The following is an 11,377-nucleotide window of genomic DNA, read 5'->3' as shown; positions in this document are numbered from 1 at the left end:
CCTTTTCACAGGCGACAACTACCTCCCACTGGGGTCCCCTTCCCCCTCAGAGGAGGCAGGATTTAGGCTGCACGCCTGGGTGGCCACGGACTCCAGCATCCCAGGGGTGGGGGATGGGGCGGTGAGGGACGTGGGGGTTGGGGGGGGAGGGGGGTGCAGAACTTCCCCAGGAAGCCACGGGGCCTGGCATCCCAGGACATTCAGAAGTTTTAGTCCACCTCGGGCAATCTGAACTCTTCCTCCTCAGAGCTGAAATCGGAGAGGCATTCTTCCTCCCCTTCGCCATAGTGCTTCCAGGAAAAGTAGCTGACCTACAAAATGAATGCTAGTTAGGGCGGTAGGAGGGAAACACCTTACAGTTAGTTCTAACATGTCACCATTTCCTCTAAATTCTCAGTATCCATGTCTGATTATTAATTCACTACTCTGCTAGAATGGGGCTACTACTGAATCAGTGATGACTCCACAATTTCTGTTACAGGACTTTCCCAGGTGAGCAATTAATTCTGGGAAACAGGGACTGAAACCAAGTGAGTAGCTCTTTGGGAAGGCATGGAAAAACGTCCACCATGCCACCTTGCTTCAACACAGCCATTAACTAGAAAGTAGCAGTGTCACTTTTCAGAGGTCTACCCCAAGTGCACACGTGGAGAAGACACTTAGGATCGATAAGGCAGAATGTGAAATAATTTTCTTGAGATACTGTAACTAGCACCCAGCTTGCTTCCTTCACAGCCCGTTTTAATACTCTGATTTCAGTCCTTGTTTATTATTGTCTGGCACAACTTCTCACATGGAAACTCCAAGAGAGAAGCTTCATCTCATTCCCAGTGAGTGGCAGTAGTAATGGTTTTTAAATGGCATTGATTCCAAGACTGGCCTCATGTAGACATGGAGCTGTTGTTATAATCGGGTTTCTGAAATCTGTAGCGTCAGTACTGAATCTCTTCCTCTCACATTTCACAGGAAGCTAGACGTCTTAAAGCCCCAAAGTTGGAGATGTTTGAAGTTTCCTTGACTGGTTTGATTTAAATTGAATAACAATAATTATTTTGCATAGAAAGAAACTTTAAATACCTTTTCAGAACACTGCCACCTTTTTCTTTCTCTACTTGCTTCCCTTCAAACCAAACTGCAATGTTGGGGTGAGTTAAATAATCAGAAATCTACCCCAAATTAAGTTTTCAATGACATGAAACACATTTTTTACTCCCCTGATTTTAAACATCCTATATGTAGTCATTTAATATGTTCTTATAGAAATTACTTTGGCAACTTAATCCCTAATTCAGGGCATCCATATAAGTGATTTACAGAAAGGTTCTTCAGCAAAATATTTCATACAAGGTATATGTGAGTTGCTGAGCGCTGGGTAAAACCCTCCAATTAAAAAGCGTACTAGTTTTCAAATGTTGCAGTATAATCACACTTAAGATCATAGTTATATTTTGATTAATATTCTTATTTGGACTTTAAAATAAAAAGTTGGAAATCTTATCACTGTCTTCGTTTACCCGCCCACATTTTACTGGTTTATGAAATTCAAAAGTCTGGGCATCACTGAATAGTCGAGTCTCTCATTTCATAGCTGAAGAAGTGAAAGCTCAGAAGTAGGGACACGAGTGGGCTAAGATAACACCCCAGTTCACTCACACACAGCTGACGGTGGCTGTGTGCAGGACACTCCTCCAATGGCGCCTTCTCTGCCTCTGCATTGTCCTTAAGCAGGTTCTTCTCCACGTCAGCACCTTGCAGGTAAGTCAGATCGTACCCAGAGAAGTCCTTTTATCACCCAGATTCTAGCCCTTTCTCCCAAAGCACCTCCCCAAACATTGCCATCTAGGACCACTTCCCCACCCCACCACTACTTTGTCCACCTCAATATACCTGTTCCTCAGCCCCACCCATTACCTACTTCTGAGCATTTTCTTTTACTTCCAAAATAGTTGGCTTTGGTAGAACGAGTCAGATCCTGATCCTGTTTCTAACCAACAATTACAGATGTTATTATCCACTCAATCTATTGTAGGTATGCATTCATTGACCGTGTGCATTATTCCTGTATGTCTCTGCTTCTCCACCTAGATTAGGAACGCCTCAAGAATACCAGTTATGTCTTATCTTCCTTCTTCTAGTACTCAGCACACTCCTGCTGTATTAGGTACTCACATACAGAGGGTGCCAAAATATGCATAAACATTTAAGAAAGGAAAAAAGTATACTAAAACTGGAATACTCAATATATACCGATAACCAAAGATGAATACAAGTCACGAGTATACATGTTTTTGGCACCCCAGGTATATGTGGAATTAATAGTGAATAAACGAGCACATAGCGAATTCTTTGCACAAGGAATGTTGTAATAATTCCAAAAATATAGAATCATCTTCACTGTGGTCCTCTTGGTTTGCAAATGACAGTCAGGAACCAGGAGCCTGGACCTGGATGGGAACAAGGAGGAATCCCCAGAAAACCATTAAGTCCTGAGGCTCTGGTCAGTTTTATTTGTAAATGGGAAGGGAAGAAATTAACACGAGGTGGAGGCAAAGAAAAGGAAATAAAGACTTCCAAGGGAGGAGAGGAGTTTTGAAATGACTCACAGCAGGCCTGCACCCTGCCTCATCCCAGGTGACATCCTGTCATCCAGTAGGACAGAGGCCGGCCTGAACAGTGCATCCTCCATGCTACCCTGTGGGAGGGAAAAGACTGGTTCTTGCTTCCCACTTAGTAGCTGCTTTTGCACACACGGGACCCAGCTCTTAGTGAGTCTTCCATACAGAACAACGCCCAGCACCCACTTCATTCCTAGCTCTCGTCTGTCTTCCTGTGGCCCCTCTGATTCTTCCTTTAAGTTTCCCCTCTCTGTGGGGTTGCTCTCTTCCCCCATTCAGTGTGTTTCCACATTTTCAAATCCTCATCTCCCTCTGAAGGGCTGACACTTACCATATATATATCCATCTCCCAGGTACAATTATGGACTCTCCCTCCAGCCCTAATAGTCATCACGTCCTTCCTTTTGCATGGTGTTTTTAGACACTTAACTCCTTCCATCCTCACAGTCTCGTGCAGAGGCAGCCATTTGTATTATTTATATGTCCGCTTTGAAGCTCAAAATGTTAGGTAACCATCCCAACATCCACTAATGGAAAGCCGACAGCTTTGGGGTGTCTGCCCAGATGATGAGCAACACACTTTTTATAAAAAATGTTGCTTCCAATTATGGAAAGAGGAACCCAGTGGCAGCCATGACTGTATTGCTTTAATTGCTCCCATGACTACAGGTGATGGAACCAAGTAGGCACACCCGGTTCAGATCTCTGTTCCAAGCACTTAGTTGGACTGAGCTTAGCCAGTCTCCATAGTTGCTTAGGATGTTAGAGCATAAACGTGGGCAGCCATAGTCTGTCTTGAGGACAGTGGATCAGAGAAAGCTGGTCTGCAGAGGGACTAGTGAAGCAAATGCACCAAGAGAAACCGAATCCTGCCTGGGAAAGCTTGCTGTCAAGTTCCCGCCCGGCTTCCAGTCTCTTCCCGAGGCCCAGCTGCACCTTTTCTGGGCTCAGCCAGACACTGTCCTCTCTGAATACCTCTCCCTCAGATGCTCAAGTGGTTTTATTAGTGCAACCAAAAGAGTTTTGTTTAATACAATATCAGAGAAAGAACCCGACACCAGGGTCTTCTGACTCACAGTTCCAAGCCTTGTCAGTCTCCCACACTTTCCTAGACCGCAGAAAGGGTCTCGTCCTTGCCTGCTGTCCCTTTCTCTGTCATCCCTCCTTCTTGGGGCTCTGCCCACTAACTTAGTCCTACAGTGTCTTCCTCACCAGTTTTTCATGCCACCTCTTCCAGACACAATTCTTTTTGCACAGTGGATGGTTGAGAGAAGATTGGGGCGCAGCAGTTCTGAAAAGGAGAAACAGAATACCTGTGAGCGCACAGAGGACAGTCCCAAAGACTGGGGGACACTGGCTCTCCCTGCCCAGGCAGGTGCCCCCCAGGGCTGAGTATTTCCACATTAGGCAAAGCCTCGTGCCCACAGGCCCATGTAGACGTCCCCTGCATGGCTGCTGGAGGTCAGGGGTGCCCAAGGGTGGGGCCAGGAGGGGCAAGACGACTGAGACTTGGTCCTGTTCACTACCGTAGTTCCTAGCCGGATTAGGTGGTGCTTCACCCAACGCTCGGGAGTTTCTAGGGAAAGGAAATGGCAAAATAGGCAGCACAGAGATGAGGGCATGAGCTGTCTAATGAGGTGAAGAGCCAGGGACATTAATCAGAGTGCGCACGCACGAGGAGGTGAAGGGTGCAGTCCTGGACCTGTGCAGCCTCCTGGATGGGGAGCTCTGAGGTGGGGAGCTTGCACGGGGCCTTGGTCAGACCGTTAGCCAAAGACAGTACCACTCAGTGGTTAGAGCTGAGCCTCCAGGACCTCGAGTCTGGCATTCAGCACTGGTTCTACGAGCCTCAGTTTGCTCATGTGTAAAGTGGGGATCCTAAGAGTTTCTCCTACATGGAAAGTTGGGTGAACGAGCTATGCCTGTAACCTGCTTAGTACAGAATACACTCTCAGTCATCGTTGGCTGCTGCTACTGCTCTAGGGCTGCTGTCTGTGCAGAGCGGTTCTGCATCCTGCTCAAGGACACTGCAGAATCTCCTAACGGGACCCGCACTAGGGCCACTGGTCAAAGCCTCTGCTCGGTGAAGTCAGTCCCTGAGTCCTTGAGCCATCCCTCTGGGGGCGTTCCCAGGCTGTGAGTGGGAAGAGAGGCTCTGAGAGTGGAGCCTGCTCCTCTCTCACCTCCCCCCCGCCCCCGCCCGGGCCCTGGGCAGACCTTGACACTCCAGGTGGCAAATGTTTTCCGAGTGACTCTGGTGATCGGTGCACCAGTAGTGGCTGTTGATCTGGAATATGCCATAGTCAAAGCTGCCGTCTGCGTTTTCATTGACCTTCGATATGTTGAAGTTGCTTTCCACAAAAGCCAGACACAGCCCTTAGAGCAGGGAGAGGAGGATGTTTAGAAGCCGAGGGAGATGGACGAGAAAGGAAGATGAGGAATCCAAAGGAAGGACCAAGGCCTAAGGGGCTACGTGGGCTAGTGGGCGAGAAACACCCCTTGGCTCCTTCTCCCATCCTGCGGTCCATCCAGCTACTCATCAGTCTAACCATTCATCTGTCCATCTGTCCCTCCATGCTTCTGGCACTTCATAATCACCTACTGTATACCAGGAACTGTGCAAAGCCCAGGGAGGGATATTTAGCTGGGTCAAACGTAGATACTGCCCTCAAGGGCCTATAGTATAAGAATAAAGATGTGTACCTAAAAAAAGCAAGATCCAAGGAGAAAGCGTTGTAAAACAGGGATGCACAAATCCTGCTCCAAAAGGAGAGATCTCTACCACGGAGTAGGACGAAGCCTTTGCACTGGCTGTTCCCTCTGCCTGGAATGCTCTTCCCCTAGACATTTGGATGATCAGGTCCTTTACTTCATTCAGCGCTACTCAATGTCGCCTCCTCAGAGAAGCTTTCCTTGACTTCCCCTTGTAGAACAGCGTCGCCTACCACTCCCCACTGCTTTATTCTTCTGCTTAGCAGTTTTCACCACCAGGTGATAAAAATATTCCTGTATTTTTCTTTTTGTGTATTGCTTATCTTGCTGGAGAATGTGAAACTATAAGCGAAGTGGCTTTGTTTATATCCCCAACACCGAAACGGTTCCTGGTACATAATAAGTGCTCACTTATTAACCGTTAAATGAATACAGGATGCTGGGAAAGGTTTCTTGGAGAGGGCTGGGTTTTTAACTTGTTTGCAAGACAAAAGAGAGAAAGAAAGATGGTCACGTAGGGATGCCCAGGAGAGGAGGAGATGAGGGCGCTGAGGAGATGGCACTCACAGTCACTCAGGGAGTACCCCTCAAAGCCGTCCATGTCCTCCTGGTGCAGCAGCTTGGCCAGGTCACAGCGGCCGATGAGCCTGGCCTGATGAGTGGTAACGAGGCAGGCGACCCAGGAGATGAGTAGCGCCCTTCTCATCCTTGGAGGGGACAAGGTGCAGCCGAGGGCCCGCGGTTCTCTGGGTGTCACAGACTTCCTGCTGGTCTTCTCTGAGTCTCTGAGGAATCTGGAGAAAGCAGCCGAATGTCCTCGGTCACTCACTGCTCCCCACCTGGCTGTTTGCAGTCTCTTTCTTCTCATTTATTATGTAGTTTTCTGGCCAGGGATGCGTAACCTGTGTCTAATCGTGAGGGAACGTAGGACAAAGCCAGACAGAGAGAACTTCCATAAAATAACGGGCCTATATTCTTCCAAATAGTCAATGCCATGAAGTCAAATAGTGGTGCTATTTCTGTTACCAGGGGGGGGGGGGGGGGGGGGGGGGGGGGGTGTGTGTGTGTGTGTGTGTCTGTGTGTGGTGTGTGTGTGTGTGTGTGTGTGTGTGTGTGTGTGTGTGTGTGTCCTTAAACAAGGTATTATTCCTCGGGGCAAATGCCTCGGTTCCTTATGAATCAGGCACGAAGCTTCTGCTTGGACAAGATGGCCTTGTTTCCTCACAGATCTTATGTCTCCTAAGACTCTCTCCATACTAGTCTGAGCTTGTAACCTTTCTTTTGTGTCTCTCTCCCACCCTACAGTAACCAGATTCAGCAGACCCTCACCCAGGCGCCTGGCTTACACTGGTGATGAAGGTGCGAGACAGAAGCTCCTCTCGCTGTCTCTCCTGCTGCTCCCTTGTGTATCGCCGATGCTGGAAGTTTCTGAGAGCAGTCTGCAGGTCTAGACATCATACTTTAACTGGTCGACACGACTAGAATTGAAAGAGAGAGAGATTCCATTCCAGGACCCCAGGGCGGCACAATTTGCGGTCACCAGGCTTTATATTTAGGAAAGAACACATTTTCTGACTTCTCTCTGTACCTCTTCTTGCTATCCCTCCCCCAAATAATCTGACTTTGACCAATGATGTTGAAACTAAAGAAGTAGCTTGTGGTTAAAGTAGGGTTGTAGCACACAAGATTCCAGCAGCTTTACTTAAATACCTGCTGGTCTCTGATTCTGGATGCATGACAGGGAACAGGTGACAGGAAGCAGGCTCGATGACCTCTTTCCTGACCTGCTATGGATTATATCGCTCTCCTGGAAGAAGCCCAAGGGCATCTTTGGAGTAAAGCATCAACCAAGTTTCATAACACTCTTGGGAGCAGGGGTTAGGGTGGAGGTTGTGAGAGTGGTTTCATTTTAATTTCAAGGGGGAGTATCAAACATTAGATCGATATTTCGTTATAAATAGACCGACTGAAGTGATTAAGAGCAAAATTCATTTCAACCCAAGAATGTAACAAGAACCAAAGGGCAGAGTAAACGCTCTGGCAGCACTAGGCTTCAAGTGGCCATGGGTCTGGTCAGAAAAACAGCACCGGAGGCAGAATTTCAAAGTGACACAGATAGGTGAGGAGACACAAGACTTCTGAGCCACTAACCTCACAGACGTTTTATTTTGAGAGAGTATCACTCAAACAGAACTGTGTGCTTTATGGGGACTTGATCTTTGCACACTCTCAATTTTTCAATGTGTAAATGGAGATTCGTACTATTTGATGGCCCCCTTCCCCCCCACCGGGAGAAAGGCCTGTGTTGGGGGCCTGGGGTGTCACAGAACTCACAGTTTGGCATTCTGTCTTTTGTTAGGGGGGCTCCTTGCTGGACAAAATCTCCAGATGTTCTAGATGGCTCAATATCTGGTCTATGCTTGCTTGGATTTCGTTTTCTGCTACTATACAAAAAGAAAAAAATAAGAATCGTTGGAAAAGAGACAGTGAACTTAGAGTGATAAATCAAACATAATCTTTTTTCCATACCCAACAGACTCAGAAATACATGTTTCAAAAGGAGAAACATGCATACACTAATGAATAACGGGAAAAAATTTAAGTTATATTAAGAGACTCTGTAAATGTTGTTTCAAATATAAATAGCATTTAATGCCATAACAATGCCAATTTTTTAACAAGCTGGGGTAAATCTGCAGAAATAAATTTCTCGCCTTTTGAAAATAAAACGAACATTTAAAGGTTGTACAAATAAAGTTTTGAAGCAAAATGCAGTATTTTCTGATACAGAAAGAGGTCTCTTTTCCTTTGCGATTATTCTCCAATATGGACTGTAACTATCTAGTAGAAAGACTGACAATTGAATTCCCTCCAATCATGAGGTTAAAAGAAAGCACAAAGGGGAGGATTAGTAATTGAACATAGAGAAGAGTTCCCTTAAGGCTTTCCATAAGAACGTGTGGGCTGATGTTGGAGCCCCCAAAATAGACCAATATCATTAGGAAAGGCCCAGGAAAGAAGCCACAGAGGTAAAGATATGATAAATACAGTCATTTTCCTTATCCCTGTGATCAAGAGTCAAAATGACCTCTTTTCCATTCCTAATCATGTAACAATTAGATTGTTGGGAAGGCAAACAAAGTCGATGGACACAAACTAGACCGTGCCCAAAAGAAGGCACCCAGACTGCTTCTTGCTCCAGAAAGAAATGACAGCAATGTCACTTTCCTAGGTCAGTTAGAATAAGGGGGGGGGGGGCACGGAAGCAAAACAAGAGGTACTTTTGAGGCTGTAGAAAGGAGACAGGAGGAAACAGAAGAAATGGGCATGGTGACAGCCAAGCAGTGAAGTGACGAAACAGTTTCTGCAGTGTGTGGGTCAGCAGGAGTGTCTGCACGGCCAACTCAGGAAAAGGACCTTTTCTTATAGAAAAGAAACTAAAAAAGACAAAGCAGCTCTCTTCTCCAGAGAAACCATGGTGTTTTCCGAAACTAATTAATATTGCCATTCATTTCTGAATAACTGTCCTAAAAAGCCACAGTTCTCAGCTCAGAAGAAATGACCAATTCCAGTCACACATCTCTGACTTTTTGTGGAGCACATTCCTCTAAGGACTAGGTAATCAGATTAAGACAAATGGGGGGGAAGGACTTCCACTCCCACGGGGCCATGTCAAGTTGAGTGGAGGGGCAATGGGGTGAGACTTGGGGGATTCCAAAGCACAAGCAGGGAAATCGGTGACTGTGCCATAGGATTTTCTGTAGCCTAACAACAGAACTCATTCCACGCTGAATCATTAAGCCTCCGAGGCAGAAATGCAGTCAGGAAACCCAGCCCTTTAGCACCGCGTCATCAGAGAAAGGACTGTGGTCTCCACAGCTAAGTACTCACAGTGCACAGACTGCGTGTCTGCCGTCTCCAGGCGTCCCATGTGAGACTGGATCTCATGGACCTGCCTGTCAAAGGAAGAGGGAGGAAACGAGTGAGACAGGAGTGATCATAGCGCTTCAGTCAGGAAAGACTTTTCCGACGCCAACATGTAAGTGACTGAAACGGCCAGCATCACTGAACTGTACAATGTGTACGTGGCACTCAGGCCACCCATTTTGGCATGGTTTGTACTATGGTAACATTAGTATTAATACTACCGACTGGCGCCATTTACTGAGTGCTTACCACCTCTGAGACATTCTGCAAAGTCAATAGCCTATGAGGAAAGTATATTATCGTTCTCATTTTATAAATAAGACTGAAATCCAGAAAGGCTATGTAACTTGTTCAAGGTTGCAAAGCAAATGATAAACCTCGATCTGGACCCAGCCAATCCCACTCTGTTGTTTGACCCAATGTGCTGAGCACTGGTCTGTACTAGGGGGAGTCAAAGGGCAAGAGAGATATAATCCTTGTCCTTGAGAACGATGTGATTAGGAACACAGGCCAGAGAGACAAGAAAAGTCCCGAGAAGACTTAAGAGAACACTCACACATACGAGCGTAACAAACAGAAAGCTGAAGAGCTCAGCGCAGTGGTGCCAAGGCGAGTTATGGAACAGGCTGGGCCGAGAAAGAGGAAGCTGGAGGGAGTTTTGTGGGTGAAGGGAGTTCTCAGCATCATTTTGAAGGGAGACCCAATTTGGTGACGGAAGATATGAAGATGGTATGCAAAAAGGCATACAAGGCACGTCATGGGGGTTATGAGCAGGCTGGCCTGCCAGGAAGAGGGTCGGGGTCAGAGGGAGAGGGGATGAGGCGATTGGTTGGAGGAAACCGTCAGAGGAAGGTCCTCAAAGACAGGGATCTCCTGTCTGGGAAACATCTTTCCCTGCCAATGAGGCAGCTGCCATCTCATTTGGAAAAGCAACACTGTACCCTGGCCCTCTGGCGTGGTCCGAGACATCAGGCCCCGAGCACTCTCCGGAGGCTCCCCAGGGCTTGGCCAAGGTCACCCTCAGAACCCTTCCTAGGGGTCCCTGGGATGAATCCTTGCAATATTCTTACGCTACTCCCAACCACCACCTCCTGGTGCTTACCATCTCTCGGTGTTAGAGCCACATGAAGGGGGCCTGCTGAGTTCTTACAGGATCCCCAACCCCGAGGAAAGGCCAGCACCCATCCTCCACCACGAGCACCACAGACTGGGACCCCAAATGCACAGACACGAGCCAGGAGCCCAAATTTGGTTTCAACTAGCCTCTAGTCTTTTCCAGGGCTTTACTGCAGCCTCTAACCATGACCCATGGCGCCAGAAGCAAGGCCAGCCCTCGAATGACTCCCACAGTGCTCCTGGGCAAGACCCGTGGCCCCGAGGGGTAACTAGAGGTCACCACTAGAGTCTGCGAGACCAGAGGTACTTCAGGAAGGCAAGTCCGGACATTTGAGAACGGGGCACGTGGAGACAGGAGGCAGATGCAGGCCTGCAACTCGAGGTAACCAACATTGGGATCAGGGTACCCATAGAAACAGCTATAGAGGACTGGACGGTAACACTGACAGAAAGGACATTAGGGCTTTACTGGAGGCCTGGAGGTAGGCGGTGAGGGTAATTTTCAGAGGTAGCTTACCAGAGGAAATCTGAAAATTGGTGACATTATTGGTAGGAACAGGAACGTCCTAAAAAAAGAGGAGGGGCGAAGACTAGCCAAGACACTCTGAACAGGTATGAAAGGGATGACTTCTCCTACCTGCTATTAAGACTATCACAGACTTAATTAAGACGATCTAGTAGTATGCAGCGAGAGACAAAGATATGCAAACTCTCACCCCTAACCCTGACTCAAGAGGAAAGAATATAGGCCAGAAACAGGCCTACATATTTGGGGATTTGATGACATAAATCCATAAGAAAACAATGGACTTAGATAAACGCTGACAGCTCAGTTTGTTACCCACAGGGAAAAATGATACCTCACGTAATATACAAAAATAAACTCAAGATGGTTTACAACCTAAATGTAAAAAGGAAGGCTTTCAAACTTTCTGAAGAAAATATAGATATGTATATTACAACTTAGGTAAAAGATGCATTTCATAAAAGAAAAAACAAAACTACCC

At 47.0% G+C, this 11,377-nt stretch overlaps 1 protein-coding gene and 1 pseudogene across 6 annotated transcripts; both read right to left on the bottom strand.

Moving 5' to 3' along the window:
* Positions 1-174: 174 nt before the first annotated feature.
* On the bottom strand, positions 175-6,805 carry LYZL6 (lysozyme like 6). Of its 6 annotated transcripts, XR_004422604.1 has the most exons (7): positions 6,674-6,805; positions 5,895-6,235; positions 4,833-4,991; positions 3,828-3,906; positions 2,604-2,692; positions 1,654-2,444; positions 1,076-1,132 (listed from the first exon to the last, which is right to left on the bottom strand). XR_004422604.1 is itself a non-coding variant. In XM_033102208.1 (6 exons), exons 2-5 carry the CDS (start codon positions 6,193-6,195, stop codon positions 2,623-2,625), a joined length of 609 nt encoding a protein of 202 aa, XP_032958099.1. In that variant the 5' UTR covers positions 6,196-6,235; positions 6,674-6,805; the 3' UTR covers positions 175-311; positions 2,604-2,622. The 6 variants fall into 6 exon arrangements, 2 of the variants coding, with proteins under 2 accessions (XP_032958099.1, XP_032958096.1); XM_033102208.1 differs by lacking the exons at positions 1,076-1,132; positions 1,654-2,444 and adding an exon at positions 175-311; XR_004422603.1 differs by lacking the exon at positions 1,076-1,132 and adding an exon at positions 183-311 and having other exon boundaries at positions 1,654-2,692.
* Positions 6,653-9,321, bottom strand: LOC117019966 (Golgi SNAP receptor complex member 2-like; annotated as a pseudogene).
* Between the last annotated feature and the right edge of the window lie 2,056 nt (positions 9,322-11,377).

Source organism: Rhinolophus ferrumequinum, unplaced genomic scaffold, assembly GCF_004115265.2.
Source record: "Rhinolophus ferrumequinum isolate MPI-CBG mRhiFer1 unplaced genomic scaffold, mRhiFer1_v1.p scaffold_23_arrow_ctg1, whole genome shotgun sequence".
Lineage (NCBI taxonomy): Eukaryota > Metazoa > Chordata > Mammalia > Chiroptera > Rhinolophidae > Rhinolophus > Rhinolophus ferrumequinum.
This window is presented reverse-complemented; position numbering and strand designations above follow the sequence as displayed.